The 27,027-nt window shown below is 47.3% G+C and overlaps 1 protein-coding gene across 1 annotated transcript in view; it reads right to left on the bottom strand.

The window, feature by feature from the left end:
* POLA1 (DNA polymerase alpha 1, catalytic subunit) overlaps positions 1-27,027 on the bottom strand; it is a 1,022,539-nt gene that overhangs the window by 528,153 nt on the left and 467,359 nt on the right. The window contains exons 27-28 of the mRNA XM_082247055.1: positions 20,857-20,889; positions 19,126-19,218 (exon numbers count right to left, since the gene is read on the bottom strand). Of these exons, the coding sequence (XP_082103181.1) occupies positions 19,126-19,218; positions 20,857-20,889 (126 nt within the window). The remainder of the gene's footprint in view (positions 1-19,125; positions 19,219-20,856; positions 20,890-27,027) is intronic.

The raw sequence follows: 27,027 nt of genomic DNA, 5'->3' as shown, positions 1-27,027 counted from the left end.
ACATTTTTTTTTGGGGGGAAAAAATACACTTATGAATAATAAAAAAAAAAAACGAAACCACACATATATAGATACATATATATACACACACACACACACACACACACACACGATCAAAATTAGAGAACCACCTACAATTTCCTAAATTTCAAGGTCACTGTTGATTCCTATTTGAAATTATCTTAACAGGAGTAAAAGAGCAGTTTTGTTAAGCATATTTCATGAATTACATATATTTTGAAGCATAGAATAAAAAAACCTCAATGAGATTTGAAAAAAGAATATTGACCAAAATTAGAAAACATTCAGATACCTCCCAGTTATTGGTGTTAATCTGGCACCTTGTGCTAATTTCTTTAAGGGTCCATGTACACGGGACGCTGGAAATGGCCGTTTAGGAGCAGTTGGGCGTTTTTTTCAGAAGCCCCTGAACCCATCTACATTTTATCTTATCTGTCCATGTACACAGGGTCGTTTACAGTCATTTGCAGGCAGTTGCGTTCAGGGACTTTTTTTAGAACGCAATTATTTGCGTTCGAACGTGTGTTTCCCGGCGTTTCAAACGCGTCCGAACGCGATGACCCGCGTTTAGCGTTCGCGTTTTTCCATTTTAAAGGGGAATAATTTTTTTGACCTCTAGGAACGGTTCTAAACGCAAACGCCCGCTAAACGCGGGTACAAACGCGACCGAACGGACGTTTCAAACGTCCTAAAAATTCCAGCATTCAAAGGGACTTTTAACAACGTCCCGTGTACATGGAGCCTTATTATCTTACAAATCCTATTTAACTGGCAGCCTAACTTTCCAGTTTTCTCTGACTTTGCAAGATGCTGAGCCGTTCTAAAGTAACTAAAACCCTCCGGCAGCAGGTTGTACAGATGAAGGCCAAAGGGATGACCCTTTCAGCCATAGCAAGAGAAGTTTGTCTTCCCAAATTTCTAGAATACTGAATCTTTACAACATCAAAAACGTATTCAAGTCAATGAGCAACTAGTTCAACACTCCAGCTGTAATTGCTTGCCAGTTCAGCGCTGAACAGAGACGGGATCTGTCTCATCATACGGTGTCTCGCAGTTAAGAGAGTTTTGACTGAAAGCCCACTCTGCAGTGACCAAACCTCTCATTAGCAGACAGAATTAAAAGGCTAGACTAAAATTTGCTGAGGAATATGTTGAGTGGAGAACTGGTCCAAAGTTCACTTTAGTGATGAAAGCAAGTTAAATGTATTTGAGTCCAATGGTAAACATTATGTTGGTCGTCAAATTGGGGAAAGACAAAGCGTGTAAAGAAGTCAGAGACAGGTGGAGGGTGAAGTGTCATGGTTTGGGGAATGTTTTCTGCAGAAGGAGTTATGACTTTTATACAGCTACATGGCAGAGTGAATGCAAATTTTTACCAGAACCTTCTCCGACATCACCCAATGAGCCAGAAATTTTCATGCACGACAATGCCTCGTCACACAGCAAAACAGGTAAAGCAGTTCCTTGAAGCCAAACACATTGAAATAATGAAATGGCCAGCCCAGAGTCCTGATCTAAACCCAATAGAAAAACTCTGGAAAATCCTTTGCGACAAAGTTATGGCCAAGAAACCCACTACAGTCACGAACTGTGGAAGAGACTGGAAGATGAGTAGAACAAAATCACACCAGGGCAGTGTGAGAGACTATTGATGTCCTGTGGCCGCAGATGTGCTGAAGTCATTCAAAGCAAAGGCCTGCCTGTACACTTACTACTAAAAGTTGATTGTTGTAACCTTCAGAAATGTTAGTTGTAATCTTTCTCCATGCTACAATTATTGCCGTTTTCTAATTTTGATCATTGTGTTTTCTACAAAATAAAGGTTTTTATTTTTTATTGAAGTGCCTTGGTTATTTTGAAAAACTGGATTTTTGACTTACCGTAAAATCTTTTTCTCTTCAGTTCATTGACGGACGCCGTTCTCTGATCCATATCAGTAGGATTATACTGAACCCCTACAGGAGTAGGACACTAGGCAGAAAAGTTCTGGCTACACCTATGGGCAGTCCCAGAGGGTACACCCTCTCTCTTCCTGCATAGGATGTCAGTTTTGTATCAAAGCAGTGTCAGAAAAAAACACCAACCAAACTAAAAAAAATAGGGGCGGGTACTGCGTCCGTCAATGAACTTTAAGAGAAAAGGATTTTACGTTAAGTCAAAAATCCAGTTTTCTCCATCGTTCATTGACAGACGCAGTCCTCTGATCCATATCAGTAGGGATGTCCCAAAGCAGTGCCCTAAAATGAGGGGTGGGAAAAGCAGAAAAGAACAAGTCCCCAAGGCTAAACATAGGCAACCAGGCAACACAGTACTCATTTGAACAAAAGATGAGGCCCACCTGAAACAAACAGTAAACACCCTCAAGGAAGGCCAAAAGCCCACCAGACAGCAGCCGGCAAAACTTTGCGGCCAAAAGAGGCATCTGCAGATGCCAGCACATCCACCTTATAAAATTTGGTAAAGGTGTGAACAGACGACCAGGTAGCTGTCTCATACTCTACGGACTCCCGCAATGCGTGATTTCGTTCCGTTACCCACAGCGTACATAAGGAAGCCTTCAGGAAGTCTAGTGACGCGGAAGACGTTGTATGACGAAACGCGTACAAAGCTGTCACACCACTTCCTGTTTCTGCCTGTTTCTGCTTGAAAGGCACGGTCCCCACCGGTCCCCCCAGGGACCATACTCCCTAAGCAGAGAACCTGCCGAGAACCTGCCGAGGACTCCTCCCCACCCGGACAGGCTTGCATCGGCGGTGAAAATCGTCCAGTAAAAAGGGGAGGAAGGATTCCAGATCAAGACTCCCTGGTCACACGGCTCAGCCGGAACTGAATGTCCAGAGAGTCTGGATTCCAGTCCCATTTGAGGAGGATTGCCTTCTGGGGGATCCTTGAGCAAAAGGGACCGTCTCAAAGACGACAAGATCAGTCCAAGCACTTGCATGCAACTAACAGTTAACCACAGTCTGAAGTTCCAAGAGTGTTTTACCCGGAGGGAGAAGCACTGACTGAGGACGAGTCCAAAGTCAGGCCCAGATAGTCCAGTCTCATGGAAGGGACCAGGGATGACTTCCGAAGGTTCAGAACCCACCCGAACTCCTCCAGAGTTCACATGGTGACTTCCAAATCTGTCTTCAGCACCATAGGGGACACCACGCGGAGAAGCAGATTGGCCAGGAACCCAGGACCGATACACCCCGCTTCCACAACAGCGCCAGGACTGGAGCCAACACTGTTGTGAAGACCCGAGGAGCAGAAGTGAGACCAAGGGGTAACACTACAAACCGATAGAGATCCTTCCCCACAGCAGAAACGGAGAACCCGTTGGTGTCCTGCAAATAACGGGATGTGACGGTAGGCATCTTTGATGTCTATGGAGGCCAGGAATCCCCCTGATGTAGGGAAACCACCATCGTGCGAACCAGTACAATCTTGAATTTTTTAAATTCGCACGGAACCATAAAGTCCAGCCTTGTTGAACCAGAGCCTGAACTGCCCCATAGAGCGCCTGCAAGCGATCTGGGGACAGCAGTACATTGGAAGGGAAAACCATACCGGAAAAATCGGCTAGAATCTTGATCTTGCAACTGGACTGCATGACCTGAACCCAGCTGCCTGGGATCCGGGCCAGCCGCAGGTTTGAGAACTGGCAAAGACGTTCCCCTACCCCATATAAGGGTGAGGACGCACCTTCAGGCCAAGTCGGCCTTGTCCACAGCTCTGGAAAATAATCATCTCATGTTCGCCAGACTAGGGTCATTTGGAACCACCCGAGGAAGTCTCGAAGGACTTTGCCACATCGACTGTCCCCGAGGGACGAAGAAACTGTGGTGAACCGAAAGAGAGGGACCCCGTTCACGACGAAGGCCCTTACCCTTGTTAGCCTGTGGAAGAAAGGCACTCTTCCCCCCATGAGACCCTTCAAATATCATCATCCAGGGCAGCTCCAAACCGGCGATCCCCCAGAAAAGGGAGATCCGTTAAGGCCTTCTTAGAAGTTTGATCTGCAGACCAACACTTCAGCCAAGTATACACCGGATAACCACCGCCAAAAAGCGGCAGGTAACCCAATAAAGGAGCTGTGTCCAACGTAGCATCGCAAACAAATCGCAGCCCCTGCGCCAGCTGGTCCAAACGCTCCCCCAGGGCAGGGGGGACTTGCTCCTCACCAAGTCACGGCATTGGAACTCTGCCCATCAGGCAGAGTTTGCATGGCAAGGGCAATCATAAAACACTGTTCCCAGTTCAGACCCCGCAAGGGATTACAGATCGCCGGTCACAAGCCGCACCATACTATCCCCCAGATCCTTAAAGGACAGGGATTCCTCCATCGGAACAACGGTAGTCCTATGCAGCCTAGAGATCGGTAGGTCCAAATTAGGAGGTACAGCACCAAGATGGCCACGGTCATAATAGCAGACGAGGCTCCAAGAAAATGGTGGCCCCGCAAGCCCTCCTATACCATCCTGCAGCAGGAAGCCCTGGAGTAACTGACCAGCCCCCCCCCCCCACGATCGACCAAGCACCACGGACAGCGCACCCCCGGCCCCCCATGCGGCCTGCACACGAGGTCCCATCCAAGGGAGGGGCCTGCGTCCACCCCAAACTCCACCAGGGGGGGGTGGGGGACGTTTACTCATCATACCAGGAACACAGATGGACACCATGTCCTGACAGGACCCCTCTCCACCGAAGTGGGCGGGCTGTCGGACAAATAGGAACACTGCGACATAGGCCTAGACCCTGTTGTGTGTGGCCTTGCGAGATGTTTAACTCGCGGGGCCAGTCCCCGTGCAGTGGGACTATGTCGCGGCCGACCCATCACGGAGCTAAGGTCTTCATGCGCTCGCTGGCCAGCTGGGGTGACCACTGGATCTAGATTATCCAGCCCGTCGCCCAGATCTGGCATAGTTGCTTGAAGATCTCACAGGAAAAAAATCCGGAGAAAAAGCCATCTAATAAAAATCTACATAAAAAAAATATAATTTTTTTAGGAACTTACCGTCCTCTGACAGTCGTCGCCCATCCATTTAGCCTTCACTATTGGGTAATGGCGCCCTCTGCAGGAGTAAGCTAGGCCGTTTTAAATGTTAATAAAAAAACGTTTCTATACTTAGACACACATCTAGGGGGCCGTCCCCAGCCATTATCCTTATCCAGTTACTACTGGTCCTCAGTTTGTAGCAAGCAGTACAGGAAGGCAATAACCCCCATATCCAAAAAACCCCAGGGGTGGGGGCGGCGACTGTCAGGGGAGAAAAGAATCTTACGGTAAGTTTTTACAAAAATTCTATTTTCTCTTACGTCCTCTGACAGTCGCCGCCCATCCATTTTGCCTTCACTATTGGGACGTCTCAAAGCAGTGCAGGTGTGGTAAGACGCAACCAACTGAAAGGTAACAAAAAAAAAAAAAACACCCCAAGGAAGAGACAGACAAAAATAGGTCTCTGCAAACAGCCGCAATCAAAGCCATGCGGCCAAAGGAAGTATCCGAGGATGCCAGTACATCAGTTCTGCAGAATTGTGTTAAAGTGTGCACATACGACCAGGTCGCCGCATAGCACACCTGAGCCACAGAAGCCTGATGGCGAAAAACCCAAGAGGCGCTGACGGCTCTAGTAGAATGGGCCTTTACAGGGAAAGGAGGAACCTGACCCTTGATGGAATAGGCCTGAACAATCGTCTGTCTGATCCACTTAGAAACGGTCGCGGCGGACGCAGCCGAGCCCTTCGGAGGTACTTCAGGAAGAACAAACAGGGAATCAGACTTCTGTAGAGAGTCTGTGGCAGAAAGGGAAACCCTGATCGCCAGGACCACATCCAAGGAATGCAAAGCCACCTAACTTGGGATGCTTGGGCTTCGCACAAAGCGAAGGCAACACGATATCCTCATTGAGGTGGAAAGACGAGACCACCTTGGGAACAAAAGCCCGATAGGGTCGCAGAACCACTATATCCTCAGGAATCACTAGATAAGGAGAACGGCAAGACAAAGTCGCCAGTTCAGACACTCTGCGAGCAGACGCGATAGCTACCAGAAAAGCAACTTTCTGGAACACCACAGGCAGAGGAATCCCTCTGATGTTCTCAAAGGGAAGTTGTAATACAGACAACACAAGATTCAGGTCCCAGGGAGGCAAAGAAGCCTTCCTCGGGGGAACCAGATGACGCACCCCTTGGATAAAAGTGTGAATCAAAGAATTAGCCATCAAGGGACACTGGAAAAAAGACGACTGACCCTTTATTGTGGTCAGCGCCAGATGCTGATCCACCCCTTCCTGCATGAAGGCCAAAACCTTTGCCACCTAGAAGGAGCGAGGACGGAAACCATGCAATATAAGCCGTCCAGGTGCGATGACAAATCATTCTAGAAGCAGCTTTACAAGCCTTCAACAAGGTAGGGATGAGCGCACGCGGAAGACCCCTATCACTCAAGACCTAGCTTACAACAGCCACTCCGTGAAAGCCAGAGACTGTAAAGCAGGATGGAAGATCGGCCCTTGAGACAGAAGATCATCTCTCAGCGGAAGCCGCTAGGGAGGTTCGACGACCATCTGAACTATGTCCGCCTGAGGCCAGAGGATTGCGGGTTCTGGCCACGAACCTTCCCACCTTTTTGTTGAGATGGGACGCAAACAGATCCACGTTCCGGAGTCCCCCACCGAGCACACAGGAGGCAAAACACCTCCGGATGAAGGGATTGCAATTTGGCCCAAGACAGGATCTCGGCCACTTCCTTGGCCGCCCGGGCACTCTTGGTGCCCCCTTAGCGATTGATATAAGCCACAGCCGTGGCGTTGTTCGTCTGTACCCGAACCGGACACCCCGAAGTCAAAATGACCCATCGGAACAGACAAAGCTAGAGGAGCTCCAAGATGTTTATCGGCAAGGAACCCTCCTCTGCCGACCAGGTCCCCTGGGCACAAAGCATGTCCAGAACTCCTCCCCAGCAGGACAGGCTGGCATCCGTGGTGAGCACCGTTCACAGCAGAGGCTGAAAGGACTGGCCCTGTGTCAGAGTCGGCGACTGAAGCTACCTCAAAAGATCCAACCATACTTGGTGGCTCAGAGAAATCCTCCCGTCCAAAGACTGAGGAGTTCTGTCTCACCTGGCCAGGATCTTCGTCTGCAAAATCCCTGTGTGAAATTGAGCAAACGGGACGGCTTAGAAAGGCAAATCCATCAGACCCAGAGACTGCATACAGGTCCGCAAGGAGGCGAGATAGTTGTCCCTGATGAACCGGATCTCATCCTGCAGGGTCCGGAAGTTGTCCTCTGGAAGAAAAACTTGTGCCTGAGCCGCGTCCAGGATCATCCCCAGGTACTGAAGAAGAACTAAAGGAGTCAGTGCAGACTTCTGAAAATTGAAGGTCCAACCGAACTCCTGGAGTGTCTGAACTGTCACGGCCAGATCGCTGATCAAAGTTGCACACAAGCTCGACCTTAACAGGAGGTCTTCCAGATAACCGAGGACCGCAATCCCTTTTAAAACGCAGGAAAGTCATCACCGGGGCCAAAACCTTGGTGAAAACCCTGGGAGCCAAAGCGAGACCGAAGGGCAACGCCACAAACTGGTAATGCCCCCCTGCTACCGTGAAGCGGAAATCTCTCTGATGACCCTTCGCAGAGAGGGATGTACAAGTGCGCATCCTTCAAGTCGATGGAGGCCAGGAAGTCCCCTGGACACAATGACACCACTACCGACCCGATGGATTCCATCCGGAACTTCTGCACCCGCACAAAGCGGTGCAGAGACTTGAGGTCAAGAATCGGACGCACTTGGCCCCGTTTCCTGGGCACTGTGAACAGGTTGGAGTAAAAACCGCCAAACCTGTCCAGTGAAAGTACGGGCACAACGATTCCCTGGGGGAGCAGATCTTGCACTGCCCCCATGAGAGCTCTGAGCCGATCGGGAGACAGCTGGAGATTGGACGGGAAGAATCTGTCTGTGGGGCGAGATCGAAACTCGATCTTGCACCCTGATCGAATCAGCTTGTGAACCCACCTGTACCGAATGCTGGACAACCAGGGTTCTGGAAAAAAACGCAGACGCCCCCCCCCCCAACCCTAAGATGGGTGAGGGCGGCCCTTCAGGAAGAGGTGGACTGGGCCGCCGAGCCAGACTGACCGGCCTTTGGCTTACCTGACCACGGCTTTTTGTGACCACCGGAGGGCTTGGATAATTTGCCCTTGTCCTGTTCCCCGAAGGCACGAAAGGACCTATGCTGAGCTTTTGGGCTTAGCACGGGAGGACTTACCCTTAGTGACTTGCGGCAACAGAGTACTCTTACCCCCCTCGTAAGCCCCTTTAATCAACGCATCCAGTGTCCCCAAAAAGACGACTCCCCACATAAGGAACATCGGACACCGTCTTTTAGGAAGCTTGGTCAGCAGACCAGCTCTTTAGCACAATGATGCGGTGGATCGCGACCCCGACCGCACACAACCAAGCGACTAACGGAGCCTCGGCCAAGGCCGTGTCACACAGGTACATGCCAGTCTGGGTAATCTGATTCACCATGTCAAGGGCAGTCAGAGAGGCCGACTCCGCCACCAGGGTTCTCCGAAGCACCTTGAACCATGCCGTTCGAGCCTGAGAGGCCATCACCGCAAAAAACAGGTTTTAACAGAGAGCCCGCAACCAAGTAAACGTGGCTGGAAAGCGCCTCCACACGCCTATCAGCTGCGTCTTTGAACACCGGGAGGCCTTCACTGGTATCAAGGTGGATTTTTTTCAGTCTAGAGACAGTGTGGTCCACTTTAGGGGACACCGTCCAACATTTGTCCACAGCCTCCAAAAAGGAAAAAAAAAAATGCTTAGGCACCAGCAGCATATGTTTAATGTGACACCACTGGTCAGTCACAATTTTGTGAAACTCCTCAGGACAGGGAAAAATCTTACCTGACTTCAGGGCCCTTCGGAACCCAAAAGCAGCCCGCTTACTTGACTGAGATGGCTCATCAATATGGAGAGTTTCCTCAATGGCGTTAATGAGGGCATCCATCGCAGCGCATTCCCGCACCACGAGGAGGAAGATTCCTCCTCCACCCCCTCGGAAGCGGAGGACTGGGACCCCTCAGGAGGGACATCGTCCGTGACAACCAATTCAGGCTCAGAGTCTGAGGACTGGGAGGGCATAGGCCGTTTTTAAGCAGAGCCTTCTGACGTCAGCAGATCCACTTTGGATGCCAAAGTCGCAAGAGCAGCAGATAATGAGGCCGTGGAAGAGGATTCAGGGGTACCCGAAGCCCCCACAAGGTCTGCAGGGAATTTGCTATCCTGGGAGTCCATTTTTGCCATATTAAGTAAAAAGGACGCTGGCCCTTTAAATCTGTGGTTCCCGCAGACCCCCCAGCACCAATTGAAAGAACCCCCTCCGATAATACAATTGCCACAAGAAAAAACAGTTTTGTCAGTAAAATGGCCTTGGCAAAGGAAAAAATCCAACAGAGTGTCAGGTACTTGCCTCACACACTGCCCTGTGAGAAGATGGAAGGGAAAGAGGAAATGACGTCACGCCCCTAGAGGCCTAGCCCTTGAGCCACAAAAAAATGGTGCCTAATGAAACTCAATGGAAAAAGTCACAGGCAAGATGGCCGCTTGCCCTTAATAGGCAAGTGCTCTTAGCCAAGATGGCGCCCGATCGGCATTAGGACAGTAACATAAAATGGCTGCTGCCCACACACACAGGGCTCAGCCATCTGCCCTCACCTAAAATGGCGGCCGCGCTAAGCGGCGCCAAAATAAGCATATAAATGCGGTCTGGCCATCACAGGGTACCCCGGGGAGACCCCTCACAGCTATGAAGCCCCCCCAGGTACCACAAGTACCCCACACAGCACCCTCAGCAGGGCCAGGGAGGGAGGGAAATAACACTAAACCGGCCAGGAAGATCCCAGAGACCACCAGCCCTGCCATCCCCCAAGAGTGGGCCCACAAACCCCCCTAAACGTCCCCAGGGACAAGGGGGAATCAGTACTCACCAGTCCAGGAAAACCCAAAGTGGGGGTGCCATCAGCCAAGGAGGGATGACTACAACATGCGGGCATTCCCGAGTTGAGACACCCTCAGCGAAGACACACCTTCGCAGGCTCGTCCCCATTCCAAGGGGTACTGTCGTTGCAAGGCCTGGGCGCACCAGTGACCTGCGACGCTCATTGGCAGGCTGGGACTCCATAAGGATCTATATTACCTAGTGCGAGGCCCAGCTCTGCTGTCACTTTTAGTCCTCCAGGAAAAGTGACTAACTAGTGATAGTGAGAGAAATGAAAATCTATTTTCAGAAGAAAAACACATAGATTGGTAAAAATAAACTGAGACAACCGAGAAGCAAGGTCGCGGCAAGGAAAAAGCTAGCCTACTCCTAAGGCTAGGCAGCATAAAACTGAGGACCAGTGGCAACTGGATCAGAATAATAGCTGGGGACGGCCCTCTAGAGGTGTGTAAGTATAGAAACTTTTTTTATTAACATTTAAAACTAGCTAGCTTACTCCTGCAGAGGGAGCGCCATTAACCAATAGATGGATGGGCGGCGACTGTCAGAAGAAGTAAGAGAAAAAATGGATTTTTGTAAGAACTTACCGTAAAATCCTTTTCTCTTAAGCTCATTGACAGACGCAGTCTTCTTGATTCTCAAGAGCTGGGTTATGTTGTCTCCGCAGGAGTAGGACTAGGCAGAATGACAAAACGTTCCGGCTCCACCCTAGGGGGCAGTCCCTGAGGGCATATCCTCCCTCTCCCCGCTACAGGGAATCAGTTCTGTTTAAAGCAGTACAGAGAAATTAACCCAACCCAACTCAATGATAGAGGGGCGAGTACTACGTCTGTCAATGAGCTTAAGAGAAAAGGATTTTACGGTAAGTTCTTACAAAAATCCATTTTTCTCTATCGCTCATTGACAGACGTAGTCTTCTTGATTCTCAAGAGCTGGGACATCCAGAAGCAGTGCCACAAATGAGGGGTGGGATTGACAAAATCAAATCCAATCTAGAAGGCCCAACCGGTGCCAAACTAGAAGTTTTAAAGGCTCATTATAAACAAAGAATGAGACTAAAGAAAAATTTTCCAACGGAAAAAAAAAAAAACCCTCGAGGTAGACCACTGGTCTCCTCAAATTGCGGCCTGCAAAACCTTGCGGCCAAATGAGGCATCAGACGATGCCATTACATCAACTTTATAATGTTTAGAGAAGGTATGCACCGACGACCAGGTAGCCGCCTTGCACACCTGGACCACTGACGCCTGATGGCGAAAGGCCCAAGACGCACTAAGTGCCCGAGTGGAGTGCGCCTCAACAGGGAACGGGGGCTCCCGACCCTTAATAGAATAAGCCTGTACTACCGTCTGTCTGATCCAACTGGAAATGGTCGCGGTAGATGCAGGCAACCCCTTTTTGGGTCCATCTGGGATCACAAAAAGTGAATCCGTCTTGCGAAACGAGTCTGTCGTTTTCAAGTATACCCTGATCGCCCGGACCACATCCAAGGAGTGCAAAGCAAATTCCCGAGGATGACTGGGCTTAGGACACAGGGAAGGTAATACAATTTCTTCATTCAGATGAAATTCTGAAACTACTTTTGGTAGGAAGGATGGATTCGGACGGAGAACCACCTTATCTCTATGAACCACCAGATATGGTGAACGACAAGATAATGCGGCCAGTTCTGACACCCTGCGTGCAGAAGTAATAGCCACCAAGAAGGCCACCTTCTGGGACAACGTGGGTAGAGGAATCTCCCTAATATCTTCAAAGGGAGGTTTCTGAAGAACCGACAACACTAAATTAAGATCCCAGGGGGGTAACGCGCGTGCACTGGCGGAGCCAGATGTCGCACCCCCTGGATGAAATTCCGCACCAAGGAATGAGTAGCCAAAGGCTTCTGAAAGAAGATGGCTAATGCTGAGACCTGACCCTTGATAGTACTCAAGGCCAGTTTCTGCTCAACCCCTTGTTGCAGAAAAGCCAATATTCGACTAATCGAATAAGACCGAGGACGGAACCCCAAAGGTTCACACCATGCAATGTAGGACTTCCATGTGCGATGATAAATCTTTCTGGAAGTCGCTTTCCTTGCTTCAACTAGAGTAGGAATAACTGAAGCTGACAAACCTTTGTCCTTCAGCACCTGGGTCTCAATAGCCAGGCCGTTAAAGCCAGCGATCGTAAAGCAGGATGGAAGATCGGTCCCTGAGACAGTAGATCCTCCCTGAGAGGAAGTCTCCATGGGACGTCCGCCACCAGTCTGACCATGTCGGCGTACCAAGCTCGACGAGGCCAGTCCGGAGCTACCAGGATTACTGGGATTCCTTCCTCCTCTACCCTGCGAAGAAGTCTTGGCAGTAACGCGAGAGGAGGGAAGGCATACATTAGCTGGTATTGCCCCCACGGGGCGATCAGTGCGTCTGCGGTTTCTGCTAGAGGATCGCGGGAGCGAGCCACGAATCTCTGAACTTTCCTGTTGAATCGTGATGCCAACAGATCCACATCCGGGGTGCCCCACCGTAGGCACAACTGGTGGAAAACGTCTGGATGGAGGGACCATTCCCCCTGATCCAGGCTCTGACGGCTGAGATAATCTGCCTGCCAATTCTCCACCCCCGGAATGAACACCGCAGAGATTGCTGGAACAAATCGTTACGCCCAGCGAAGAATGCAAGCCACTTCTTTGGCCGCTCGGACACTCTTGGTGCCCCCCTGATGATTGACATAAGCCACGGCCGTGGCATTGTCCGACTGGATCCGAACCGGGCTGCCCTGAAGCTGCTCGGTCCAGTGAATCAGACAAAGTCTGATCGCTCTCCGTTCCAATACATTTATCGGTAATCTGGATTCTTCCGGGGACCAAAGTCCCTGGACAGATAACTGACCAAGAATTCCTCCCCATCCGGATAGACTGGCATCCGTGGTCACTATCGTCCAATATATTGGCAGAAATGACTTTCCCTGGCTGAGCATTGGAGACCGAAGCCACCAAACCAGAGACTCTCTGGTCTGTTTGCTCAATCGTATCTGATTGTCCAGGGATTCCGGATTCCGATTCCATCTGAGAAGAATCTCTTGCTGAAGAATTCGGGTATGGGACTGGGCAAATGGGACTGCTTCGAATGAAGCCACCATCAACCCCAGAACCCTCATGCACGTCCGAAGGGAAGACCAGCTGTTGGACAGTAACAACTGGACTGCTGATTGAATCTTTCGAAGTTTCCCTACCGGAAGGAAAACTCTCGTCCTGACTGTGTCTAGAATTAGACCCAGATATTCGAGCCTCTGGGTGGGAACCAGAAATGACTTTTGCTGGTTCACCAGCCACCCGAATTCCTGTAAAGAAATCATAGTAATTTCTATGTTTTGTAGCAAGGTCTGAGGAGATTCTGCATGAAGCAGAAGATCGTCTAGGTAACCTAGAATCGATATACCTCTTTGGCGCAGAAGTGCCAACATTGGGGCCAACACCTTTGTGAAGACCCGCGGAGCCGTGGCGAGACCGAAAGGTAACGCCACAAACTGATAGTGGTTCTCCTCTACGGAAAAGCGTAGAAAACGCTGATGTCCTGCGAAAATGGGAATGTGAAGATAGGCGTCCTTGATGTCTATGGACGCTAAGACATCCCCTGGATGCAGGAAGGCTGCTACCGTGCGAATGGACTCCATTCTGAATCTTCTTATGTTGACGAAAGAATTGAGCGCTCTTAAGTCCAGAATTGGACGCACTTTGCCCTCTTTCCTGGGTATTGTAAACAGGTTTGAATAAAACCCTTGAAACCGTTCTGTCCAAGGAACGTGGACTACCACTCCTTGTTGTAGTAGATCTGTGACTGCTCTCCGCAGATCTTCTAGACGATCCGGAGATAGTCGGATATTGGAAGGGAAGAATCGCGCCGGTGGGAGAGATCGAAACTCGATCTTGTACCCTGACTTTATGACTTCGCAAACCCATTTGTCCGGGATTCTGGAAAGCCATGGATCCGGGAACCGGCGAAGACGTCCCCCCACCCCAGTTATGGGTGGGGGCGCACCTTCAGGCTTTGGATGGTTTATCTTCAGGTCTGGAGGGGGCGGGCTTTTGCTTGCCCGACCAACGACCCCTGACGCCTCCTGCAGGAGGCTTGGGGGACTTAGTTTTTTCACCCGCTGGACGAAAAAACCTCTTGTGAGCAGAAAAAGAAGGCCCTCGTCTTTGACGAGTTCCTCTACCTTTAAAATTTTGCGGTAAAAAGGTGCTTTTTCCACCGGTGAGATCCTTAATGATCTCATCTAAGTTGGCTCCAAATAGACGCTCTCCTGAAAAGGGGATATTAGCCAATGCTTTTTTGGAACCTTGGTCGGCTATCCAACCTTTTAGCCACAGTGTACGCCTGAGAACCACTGCTGAGACTGATGCTCGCGCCATTAATGGAGTGGCGTCTAACGCCGCATCACATACAAACTGTAACCCCTGTATCATTTGTTCCAACAAATCTGATACCGCCTGAGGGACTTCTTCTAAGTCCCGGCGTAACCACTTGGTCCATTCAGTTACAGCCTGCGAAACCAGACCAATAGCAATTATTGGCCTGAAAGCTGATCCAATCAAGGAAAACATGGTGCGAGACATAGCTTCTATCTTGCGATCCACTGGATCTTTAAAAGACGGAGCGTCTTCTAAAGGAATAACCGTGGCTTTATTCAATCTAGCAATAGGTGAATCCACCACAGGTGGTTCTGTCCATTTCTTAATAAGGGTTTCCTCAAACGGATAACGCCTGTCAATGCGTTTGGAAATATTAAAAGTGCGTTTTGGCAGACGCCATTCTTCATCGATTGGATTGCCAAAACATTTGGGCAATGGAAAAACCTTTGCCACTTTGATGCGCTTTTTAGTCCCAAAAGGGATCTCAGTTTCAGCTATTTCTGATGGAATACCCTGTAACCTTAAAGTCTCTTGAACAGATACAATGAGTGCGTTTACCAACGCTTCCTCTCGGGCTATGGCGGATGCCGAAACATCCTCCTCACTGTCTGAAGAGACAGGACCCGAGACACCAATACCAGATGAAGTACCTGCAACTGCAGAAATAGGCTCAGAGTCTGAATCCGAGGTTTCAGATAATAAGGGGTTAGGCGGGGGTCGCTTTCTTGCGCCCTGTCCCTGACAAGCCACTTCCACCCGGGACACAAAAGTTTCCATAATAGCTGACAAAGATTCAATTGTCAATGGGGTGCTGGAGGATCCCGCAGACCCCTCGAGGGGATCCGGAGGAGATACATGAGTGGCAGGGTCCATGTTAATACAGGACACTTTGCCAGCAATAAACAAAAAAACTTTTTTTTTTTTTTTTTTGTGTGTCTCCCCCTAGCGCAATAGCGCCCCTCAGAGTACCTGCTTCTCGATCCCAGAGAGAGAGAGAGGGACCCCCAAGGCTCACCAACCGATGCAGTGCAGTTTCCAACAAACTGCAGCCAGCGTCTGTCTTACACAGACTGGAAGGAGCTGTTTGCTTTTTCCCGGGCAGAAGGCGTGGCTCCGCCCCCTGTGTACGCCTTCCGGCGTTCCCAGCCCTCCACGAGGAAGCTGGGCTCACAAAACATGGCCGCCCCCATAGAAGAGACATAAGACTCCAAAAACATGGCGGCCGGCGTGACCTGAGGACATACATGCAATCGGTCTACGGCAAAATGGCGGCGGACCGCCGATATCGTCTTCCCAGCACATCCACCTGCACTCTGCTGAGAGGTGACATATGGATCTACAGAGATACACTGCACATAAGGTAGGATTATACCTCCTATGTCTGCTGTAATGTTACAATCTGCTGGGTAGAGTGTTAGCTCTTAAACCAAGTCCACTTCCCACAAACACCTGCTGTATTACAAGGGGGACTTGTAAGTGTCAGATATATACTGACCATATATGGAGGGGCCCATAATATATACTGCCTCATAAATGAGGAAAAAAGGGAACGTTTTACTCACCATACCGAACCGACAGGCACCCTCTCTTCATAATACCCTCTCCACCGGGGTGGGGGTTTGTGGACGCCTCGACTCTCTGGTCCTGGCGTCCAAGCGAGCTTTTAACTCGCAAAGTCAGTCCCTTTACTGGGACTCCGTCGCGGCCGACTCAGCGCACTGGTCTGCACGCGCTTTTAGGCAGAAACCGGGGTGACCACTGGATCTCACATCCAGCCCGTCGCCCGGCCCCGCATACTTACTTGAATATGTCGCGGCCGACCAAGCGCAATGCCTGGTCTGCACGCGCTCGTAGGCCGGCTGGGGTGACCACAAGTGTCGCCCAGTCCGGCATTTTTGCTTGAAGATCTCACAGGAAAAAAACACTGGAGAAAACTACCTAAAAAATGTCTTTTTCTTAAAGAAAAAAAGTCTTGCCAGGACCAAAAGATCCCAGCAAGGAGCTTAGGTCCTTACTCCTGACTAGACAGAAAAAAACTGATTCCCTGTAGCGGGGAGAGGGAGGATATGCCCTCAGGGACTGCCCCCTAGGGTGGAGCCGGAACGTTTTGTCATTCTGCCTAGTCCTACTCCTGCGGAGACAACATAACCCAGCTCTTGAGAATCAAGAAGACTACGTCTGTCAATGAGCGATAGAGAAATACTATTTATGCCAGGACCAAAGATCCCAGCAAGGAACTAGGTCCTTACTTCTGACTAGGCAGATTAAAAAACTGACATCCTATGCAGGAAGAGAGGGGGTGCACCCTCCGGAACTGCCCATAGGCGTAGCCAGAACTTTTTTTCTGAGTAGTGTCCTACTCCTGTAGGGGGCAGTATAACCCTACTGACATGGATCAGAGGACTGTTTCCGTCAATGAACGACAGAGAAAACACTGTTCTATTAGCATGGTATAGCCAAAACAAAAATTCCATCAAATGTTGAGCAATGAAGATTACATGAGGGCTTGACAAACCCAAGGTCGAATTGGCGACTAGAATTAGCGGCCTGGCGCCTGGGCTACACTGTGGCAGGTGTCTTGTCCCAGACATCCCAAGTCTCCCATGAGGTTCAGGAGTCTCCCGCATGCGGGTTGTGGCTCCTTGACACCCACAAGTGCTGTGCTGTTTGTGTTAGCTGTCAGAACGGAGCCGATGCTTCCTTTATTAGTTACGGCTCCGTCCTGTCACAGGCTGAGTGATATCAAATGCACTTCGCCTGTGAGGGGACCGAGAAATACAGGAAGCATTGGCTCTGCATGCTTCCTCCAGCAACGCTCCCCCCACACTCTGCCAGCATTTCCTGCCAGCAATACCAGCCAGCAGTACCCACAGCAGTAAGTCACATGTGCTAGGGGTGCAACTAGCCCCCCAGCACATAATTGTAAATATCCCAGCATGTGCAGTGTTTCGGACTTCTACCACCATGACCACTTCAAATCACTCAAGTAGTAAAGGTGGTTAGAGTGTTCCTTTAATATCTCTCAAAAGTAAACCTCTGCATACTGATTGCCTTTCATTTGATCATCCTCTAATTGTGTTAAATTGGTGGGGGAAGAGTGGAGTGCCACCTCCCTGAAATTAGTTATCGCAGGTTGGGATGTCTGTCGGCCCCATGCGGCCCCGGGCCGCTGGACTAAGAAGCTGCGCCGGCCGGTAATTGAGGCCGCGGATTTGCGACCTGCTGTAGGGAGACACTTAAATTGGGGAACTGGCGCCCTCTTGTGGTGCCGAGGCTGCAATAAGCAGTCACTGGCAGCGATGAGGGTTTCCCCTGCCTGTTCTAACCGCTCAGAGAAGAGGTTTAGGGCTTGATCTGGCACCCCGTCTTTACCAGTGAGCGGACAGGGAGTGTGGGGCACCTGGTCAGAACAGCCTCAGTTCCATTTACAACTCTACAAAGATATAAACAGATTTTATTTTTATTTATTTTTTTTAATAAAATACATTTTTTATTCTCTCCCTGTCATGACACAGAACTGTGTCCATGTTCGCTTTGTATAGCGAAGTGGAAAAGACCTGTCATCAACCTGCTCAGCGGGGCTAAGCGGCGAAATCCTCGCTGAGCAAGTGGATTCAGCTTCGCGGAGGTGCACGTGTAAAAGTGGCCTACGGTGGCAAGAGTTACTGGATCTCCAATCACTTTCAACTTGTTGCACTGTCCTTCCCTAGTGAGCCACTGCCCATTACACCATCAAGCCAAGTACACACGAGTCGAATGCCAGACAACAGCCAGTTCATTAAAAACTAGCCATCATTCGGCCCGTATGTATAGCAGCCAGTTTGACAAAAGCCAGTCATTAGACATGCGTGAAAAAAAAATAAATAAATAAATTAGCCCCTAACTTTTTTAGCTGGCTTCTAGATTTCAAGCAAATTTGTCAAGCCCTGGATTACATTATTTCTGAAAAAAATCAAGTGTTCATAAATTGTTCTCGAATTTTGATCTCCAGTGTATATAGAACCTCTACAAAAAAAAACAAAAAAACAAAAAACAAAAAAACAATGGAGCCAGATGTAAAAAATGTGGGGGAAAAAGGCCTTTCATCTAACACAGATGCCTAGAAAGGAACTTTCCAATATTATTTCAACAATTTTTCTTATTTTGGCAATACATTAAAGGAAAGGTGTACTGAGGTATATTCAGGCTGGTATCCCTTAACTTATTGAACATTTTTAGTTGTCCGGCTGCCATGCATAACATCAATATTTTGAGACACTAACCCAAAGCAAATAAAAAGCAGAAGTCAGAAATCCTTTTAAAATAATAAATAATAAATTCCAACTCAGTGGTATAGACCCTTCATTTTGTAGAGTGGAAGAAGGAAACCAAAAACTGTGCAGGGCACTGCTGTTTGCAGTGGGCAAGGACACAGCTTGTCTTGGCAATCGTATAACATGATAGAGGACAGGCACATTTCTTCTATCCATAATTTTAAAAATAATTATTTGAAATTCAAAGCCCTTGTAATCCCAAAAATATAATCTAAAATAACAGTGGTACTTTGATTGTTGTCTGTGTTCGAACACTACCTTACCAGTCTTTGACAAAGTAGGACCAATCATATGTATATGAAGATAAACTACTTTGGAAGTCAGGAAATATAATAAATAGGATTTCAGTGGTAGCATGCAAGCCATTTCAGCAAAAAAAGAAAAAAACATGCCATATAGAGACCTTGTTTCCCAGCTTAAAGACCTCCTCCAGGTTGTTGCAATTTGTGTTTATCATGATAGAGTCTGTATCGCCATATATAACTTCTAGGTTCATCTGTGTTAACAGGAAGCAAAACAAGTTACATACAAAACAGGAAAGTATTAATAACACATAAAAAATTGCAAAAGGAAACATCTAAAAAGTTAAAAAATTGCATAAGCAGAAGTTAGTGAAAACTGCTCAACCATAAGATCAGAGCCGAATGTGGCTTTGATTGGGTCCTCGGCGGCCATGCAGGCTGGTTGCCCGCTGAAAGGAGGCGGGAGACCCGGGCGAGCCGCTGAAATATCGGCAAAGCTGATATATCGACGAAGGCCGAAATGCACTTTCCTGAAATATCGGCAATATCGGTCACCTTGGTGGCCGATTCCGATATATCGGGGAAAGTGCATTTCGGCCTTCGATATATCAGCTTTGCCGATAATCGGTCGATCCCTAGTAGGTACCATTCGCACTTTGCAATTCTGGAGTGTTATGTTGTGTCATACGTTAACGTGTTTAAGGCAGCCCATTCAATTGAATAGGTTGCCAACACACCAGAAAAAAAATGGGTATGGCAGCATACAATATAAGCTAGCTGCACTTCGTGTGTAGGATTTCCATTAACGAATACCACTAAACATGCTCTCTTTAACTTGCATTAAACGCATCTTAGGTAATGGGTATCATTACTAAGCAGACAAGGTTCTGGAGGCAGAAGGGCATCGGTCTAAGGTTGACAAGATAACATTTGCCTAAAACGTCCCTTTTTTTATCCATGTCCACACTTATTTCAGCAACATGTGTTTTTCATAGAAGGTATTGTGATGGTATTTAGCTTCTTTACTTTTGTTTTTTGGCAAGCTGTTTCTGACATGGAAAAGATCAAGAACTGCTAAACAATTTCTGTCTAATTCAAAGACTAATACTTTTACACGTGTGCATTAATCAGCAACTGAAGAAAACATACTCTGCAGAACACCTGGACAAGTATCTCCATAGGAACACAAAAACATCAACTATAAATCTTATTTTAAACTAATACAACACAATGAACAATTGTGCCCTGCCAATTCTTTATCTAAGTCTATTGAACAGGCAAGTAGGTATACACCCACAAAGCTAGAAAAAAAATATTTTAAATATAGTACAGCATGAGAGAATAGACATCTCAACATATGTCTGAAAGGTACAAATAAATACAAAATGATGAAAAAAAAAAAAAAAAAAAAAAACAATTGATCTTTCTGTAGAAAAGTTAACTGTCAGGCGTTAAGCCCCAGACAAAGTGCATATTTTACGCTCAGAATAGTATATAAGCTGAAACTATTTAACTGAGGATGAAGGGAGCCAGAAAAACAATCATAATAAACACAACACTGCAGCTCATACAATATAGCGGAGCTGCAAGTAAACTCTAATTAACACTGTTGCTAATTTGCTGGAAAGACTCGCATGCAGGCTTCAAGCAGCGCTCCATCATATCTGTGTTAGAGAAAGAATGAAGCTATAATCCATTAGGAAGGATTACATTGGTAAATAGGCATCGGAAGAGAACTGCTTTCCGGCTTGTTTGGGTTACAGTTTTGTAATGCACAACAACTTCGCCAGGTGCGGCCTTTTTTGTTTTCTGTGTTTGTTTTTGTCAGCAGATTAAAAAGAAAAAAGGCAGGCAAAGGAAACAAAGCTACACATAGCAGGCAATGCACTTACCTTCTGAACCATCTCCTTGGTATGCAGCAAAATCTAGAAGTACAAACAGATAACGTTAGAGAAATGGTCATTCACCACATTGGTATGAACCTTAATATAAGAGGTTATACCATATACATATGTAAACTAAAGGTAAAAGGCTGCTACAAAATCCAAACCTCAAAGACCTAGCTGACAATGTTATTTTGTTAAAGTGGAACTAGACAAACAAGTCAAAACATTATTCAATTCATGTTTAAAGGATTAGCTTTCATAAAAAAAAAAAAAAAAAACCATGCATGCACATATTTTTCGCAGATAAAAGAAAATGTGCATTTATTATTATTTATCATCATCATTGCACATTATGGGTACAATGCCAGGATACTGTAGACTTGAAGTAACCTGTCTGCCTAAACCTCCTGTATGGGGCAGAGAGTTACTGAACTGCAGGAAGAATCAATGAACTCTACGAGGGCGCTCGCCAGCATCCTCGCAGTTCATTAAGAACTACAAGTTTTTTGCCACTGTAGCTGACAATACTTGTAGTTCATTCCGTCACAAGAAACTGTAAATATATGCTGCGGCTGTGTGAGCGGCGCCCCACACAGCCGTGTTCAACACTGGATGCGGGGAGATGATTTCCTGCTTGCTGTCACAGAGTGCGGAACACTGGTGCCGGGAGGAGGGTTTGCAGGAGCATGTTACACCCTAAATATGGGTGTAACATGCAACATGCTCCTAAAGGTAAACTCCGCCTCTAAATACTGGCCGAGCAGTCGCTGTAGTTTTACTGCGGCAGGTCGGTTCTATTACGTAAAATGACATTCCTGTATGTCACTTTGTGTAATAGACAGTGGATGCGGGCGGGCCTGAGGCGCGCCCACGTGCCAATTGGCCAGAGTGTAAGCCAATCAGCGGGTCCTGCAGACGCGATGTCCGCAGGTCACAAGCGATCGCTCCCCATGGAGACAAAACAGTTGTCTGCCTATGTAAACAAGGCCAACCGCAGTTTTGTCAGAGATGAACACAGGGATTGTGTGTTCCTCCTATTTAGGAACAAAGGTCTCTGTTCACCCAGTGAGTCGATCCCCCATACAGTTAGAAAGCACTCCATAGGAGCACACTTAAACCTTTCATTACCCCTGGTGTTAACCCCTTACCTGCCAGTGTCATTACTACAGTAATCAGTGCTAAAAATATGCACTGTTAATGTAATAAATGTCACTGGTCCCCTCAAAAGTGTCAAAAATGTCAGTTAGAGGTCCGATCTGTCCACTGCAATGCCGTAGTCCCGCTTACAATAGCTGATCGCCACCAATACTAGTAAAAAAAAATAAATACAATTTAAATGACAAAGTATCTCCTAATTTGATGACGTGACAACTTATGCGCAAACCAATCAAGATACACTTTTTAGGATTTCTTTTTTACCAAAAATCATGTGGCAGAATACATATTGGCATTAACTTGACTTTTTAAATTTTGTTTTATTGGCAAGGTTTTATAGCAGAAAGTAAAAGATAGTTTTATTCAGAATTGTCGCTCTTTTTTATTTATAGCACAAAAAACTAAAAACCGCAGAGGTGAATACCACCAAAAGAAAGCTATTTGTGGGGGGAAAAAAGGGACATCCATTTTTTTTTTTTTGTGGGTACAGCATTGCACGACCATACAATTGTCACTTAAAGTAACGCAGTGCTGTATCGCAAAAAATTGGATTTTTGTACTTCCTGTAAAATCTATTTCTCTGAGTTTGACAAACATAAATCATAACTACTGGGTTATATTGCCTCCTCCAGGAGTAGGACCAGGCAGAAAAAAAAAAACTGGCTAAGCCCATGGGCCATCCTCAGCTTGGTATATAACCCCTCTGCTCTAGGTAATCCGTTTAGTAGCAAGCAATATTAGAAGTACCCAAACTCCATAGAGGGGTGAATGCTGTGTCCGTCAAACTCAGAGAAATGGATTTTACGGTAAGCCCAAAAATCCCATTTTCGGTTTTGTTCATCAATGGACACAGCACTCCTTAAATCATAACTACTGGGAACGTCCAAAAGCAGTGCCAAAAGGAAAATGAGGGGTGGGGAAAATAACCCAAGGCTAAACATAAGGGACCTTTACCAGGACACAGGAGCACCATCTGGTAAAAAAAAAAAAAAAAAAAGTTTAAAGAAAAAATACCCCTTAAGAGGGAACAGCCCCTCTTAAAACAGCAGCCTGCAAAACTTTGCGGCCAAAAGAAGCATCCGCAGATGCCAGAAAATCTGCCTTATAGAATTTTGTTAAGGTATGCACTGACGACCAAGTGACCGCCTTGCAAACTTGAGATATTGATCCCTAATGACAGAAGGCCCAAGAAGCACTCAGCACCCAAGTAGAATATGCCATCACAGGGAAAGTTGGAACCTGACCTTTAATGGAATAGGCTTGAGTCACCGTCTGTCTGATCCATCTGGAGAAGGAAGCCGAAGAAGCAGCCAGCCCTTTTCTTGGTCCGTCCATAACCACCAAAAACCTAGTCTGACCTGCGAAAGGACTCAGTAGCACCAGAATCACACGAACCACATCAAAGGTATGCAAAGCAAAGTGCGTGGCTAGGGGTCACTGAAAGAAGATTGCCAGGGCAGACACCTTGCCCTTGATGGTACTCAAGGCCAACTTCTGATCAACGCCCTGTTGAAGAAAGGTTAAGATCTGATCCACAGAAAAGGATCAGGGAGGAGCGCCAATCGACTCACACCAAGAAATGTACGCTTTCCACGTACGATGTTAAATCTGGCTGGAAGACGACTTTCTCGCTATCACCATAGTACGGATCACTGATCCAGACAGACTTCTATACTTTAGTACCTGACTTTCAATAGCTAAGTCATTAAAATCAGCAAATGTAAAGCAGGATGGTAGATCAGTCCTTAGGACAACTGGTCTTCTCTGAGAGGAAGCCCCAAGGGACGTTTATGGCCACCAGACTGGTTGGAAGATCCTCGCCCTTAATTCCTCACAGAAATTGTAGAAGAAGCCTGAAGCAAGGATGATACTGGCCTTACCATGGCCCTCGGACGCCTGAGTCGTCTGCCAGAGGAACCCAAGATCTTGCCACGAACCTCAGTATCCTCCTGTGGAGTCGAGTGTGCTAATGAAACTGCATGTAGGACTGTGCAAACAGAACTGTCTTGAAGATGGATACCACTAGACTCAGAACCTGTATGCAAAATGAGAGAGAGAGCTATCTGTGGGACAGCAGACAGTGAATCACGGCCTGTGGTTCGTGAAGTTTGTCCAGAGGAAGGACCACACTAGTCAGAATTCGAATCCGACCTAGGTAAATCAATTTCCTGGACAGGGATAGGTGGGACCATAGGTAGTTCGGACATCACCTGAACCCTTGCAGGAACCCTTGCAGAAATAAATCCGAACAAGGAGACTAAGGACTTAAAAAACCTGAAATGGGCAAGCTTTGCCCCCACCCCCTTTGTGGGTATCCCCAAAAGAATCATTTTGTGAATCCTCTTGACGCTCACAAAGGAGGTCCATGAAGCGAGAAACCAGCATAGATGACCTCTCAACAATGGGTGAGGGCAGACCTTCATGCTGAAGGGGTCTTGTCTGCGGGTTCAGAGAAGCTTGCTCTAGGCTTACCAGAACAAGGATGCTTGTATGCTTGTAACCTACTGGGGAAGAGTTAAAAGATCAATTTCCCTTATTCTCCATCCCAGAAACACAAAATTTTCTATGGGCTGAGGAGGAGGGCCCTAGTCTGCAGCGAGGCTCCGTCCCTTTCCTTGACTGTTGCAGAAAGGTATCATTTCTCAAACCCCCCCAATCCAGATACCCTTAATTATGTCAACCAGGGTAGCCCCAAACAGGTGATCGCCTTGAAAGGGCAGATCAATGAGAGCTTTTTTTGAGACTTGGTCTGCGGACCAATTCTCAAGCCACAGCACGCGCCTAATCTCCACCGCTGAAACAAAGTTTGGACAGCACAGGAGCTGTATCAAAAGCTGCAGCACATATAAACTGCAGCCCATGGACAAACTGGTCCACTAAATCAACAAAAGTAGCGGTGACCTGCTCACCCCCCCCCCCCCAGGCCCTGGCGCAAAAGCTTGGCCCATTCAGTTAGGGTCTAAGACACCTGGGGTGAGGCAAAGACTGGCTGCAATGTCAAACCACCCATGTGTAAACATGCTGCATGCCCCAGCCTCTGCTTTGTCAGCCAGGTCCTTAACCACTTCCATACCGCGTCATTGTAAAATGATGGCGGCAGGAAGCTTTTGTTGATCCGGGCCAACGTCATATGACAGCAGCCCAGTCTCGCCGCTACTGCGCGCCCCTGGGGGCGCACAGCGTGGCGATCAGGGATGAGGCTCGTCCCTCGGACATCCCCGTGGTAAAATTGGCTGTTTACCACGTGATCGGCTGTGTCAATCACAGCCGATCACATGAGCGCCTCCAGCACGAGCCATTCGTTCTCTCTGCAATGCGCGCCCCGGGGGCGATCGAGGACGATGCTCGTCCCTTGGACAGAGCCCATCCCTGATCTAGGTAAAGGGCCAATGAAACTGGCTTTTTACCAAGTGACCGGCTGTCAATCACAGCCAGTCACAGAATGTCAACAGAGAACACTAACTAGCAGTCATCTGTCCACCTGATCCTGTGTGAGGAGATTGTGGTAACAGCTAGTTCCCGAATACAGTGCACCCCAAAACACACTGATTGCCCCCCCCATAAAGAGAACCTGTCACCAGCCCATCAAAGTACCTGTCGACAGGTACTCGGGTACTCGGCGATGACAGGTACTCGGGTACTCGGCGATGACAGGTACTCGGGTACTCGGCGACGACAGGTACTCGGGTACTCGGCGATGACAGGTACTCGGGTACTCCGATGACAGGGGTCATTTTGTGGGGGTTTCCATTGTCGTGGGGTTCCAGGGCCTTTAAAAAAGTGTGATAGGTTGTTATGAAATTATATGTGTAATTTATGCTCCTAGAACACCTGACGGTGCTCCTTGCATGTTGGGCCTCGGTATGTGGTTATGCTGTGACAAAGTCCCACATATGTGGTATCGCCATACTCAGGAGGAATAGCAGAATGTATTTTTGGGTGTCATTTTTGCTATGTACATGCTATGTGTTAGCGATATCTTATAAATTGACAACTTTGTGTAAAAAAAAAAAAAAAAAAATGCGTTTTCATTTTCTTTCCACATTTTCCAAAAACGTGTGGGAAAAAAATGACTTGTTCAAAAAACTCATTATGCCTTATAGAATATATGTTGGGGTGTTTGCTTTCCAAAATGGGGTAATTTTGTGGGTAATTCCATTGTCCTGGTGCTCCAGTGCCTTCAAAAGTGTGATAGGTAATGAAATTATGTGCGTAATTTATGCTCCTAGAACACCCGACGGTGCTCCTTGAACGTTGGGCCTCTGTATGTGGACAGGCTGTGTAAAAGTCTCACACATGTTTTATTGCCATACTCAGGAGGAGTAGCAGAATGTATTTTGGGGTGTAATTGCAAGTATGCATATACTGTGTGTGAGAAATAACTTATGACAATTTTGTGTAAAAAATGAAAAATAATTTCTTCATTTTCCCAAGAATTGCGGGAAAAAATTACAACTTCAAAAAACTCAACATGCCTCTTACTAAATACCCTGGAATGTCTTCTTTACAAAAAGGGGTCATTTGGGGGGTATTTGTACTGTCCTCACATTTCAGGGCATCAAGAAATGATATTTCAGGGCCTCAAGAAATGATAGGCCGTCGGTACATCAGGTGTGATCAATTTTCAATGATTAGCACCATAGCTTGTAGACTCTATAACTTTCACACAGACTAAATAATATACACTAATTTGGGTTATTTTTACCAAAGAAATGTAGAAGTATACATTTTGGCTAAAATTTATGAAAAAAAATTTACTTATTTGCTAAATTTTATAATAGAAACTAAAACAAAATGTGTTTTTTTCAAAATTTTCGCTGTTTTTTCACTTATATCGCAAAAAATAAAAAAAAAAACAGTGGTGATTAAATACCACCAAAAGAAAGCTCTATTTGTGTGAAAAAAGAAAAAATTTGATTGGGTACAGCCTTGTATGACTGAGTAATTATCATTCAAAGTGTGAGAGCGCCGAAAGCTGAAAATTGGTTTGGGCAGGAGGAGGGTGTAACTGCTCTGGATGGA

Source organism: Pelophylax lessonae (assembly GCF_965119305.1).
Source record: "Pelophylax lessonae genome assembly, chromosome: 2".
NCBI lineage: Eukaryota > Metazoa > Chordata > Amphibia > Anura > Ranidae > Pelophylax > Pelophylax lessonae.
This window is presented reverse-complemented; position numbering and strand designations above follow the sequence as displayed.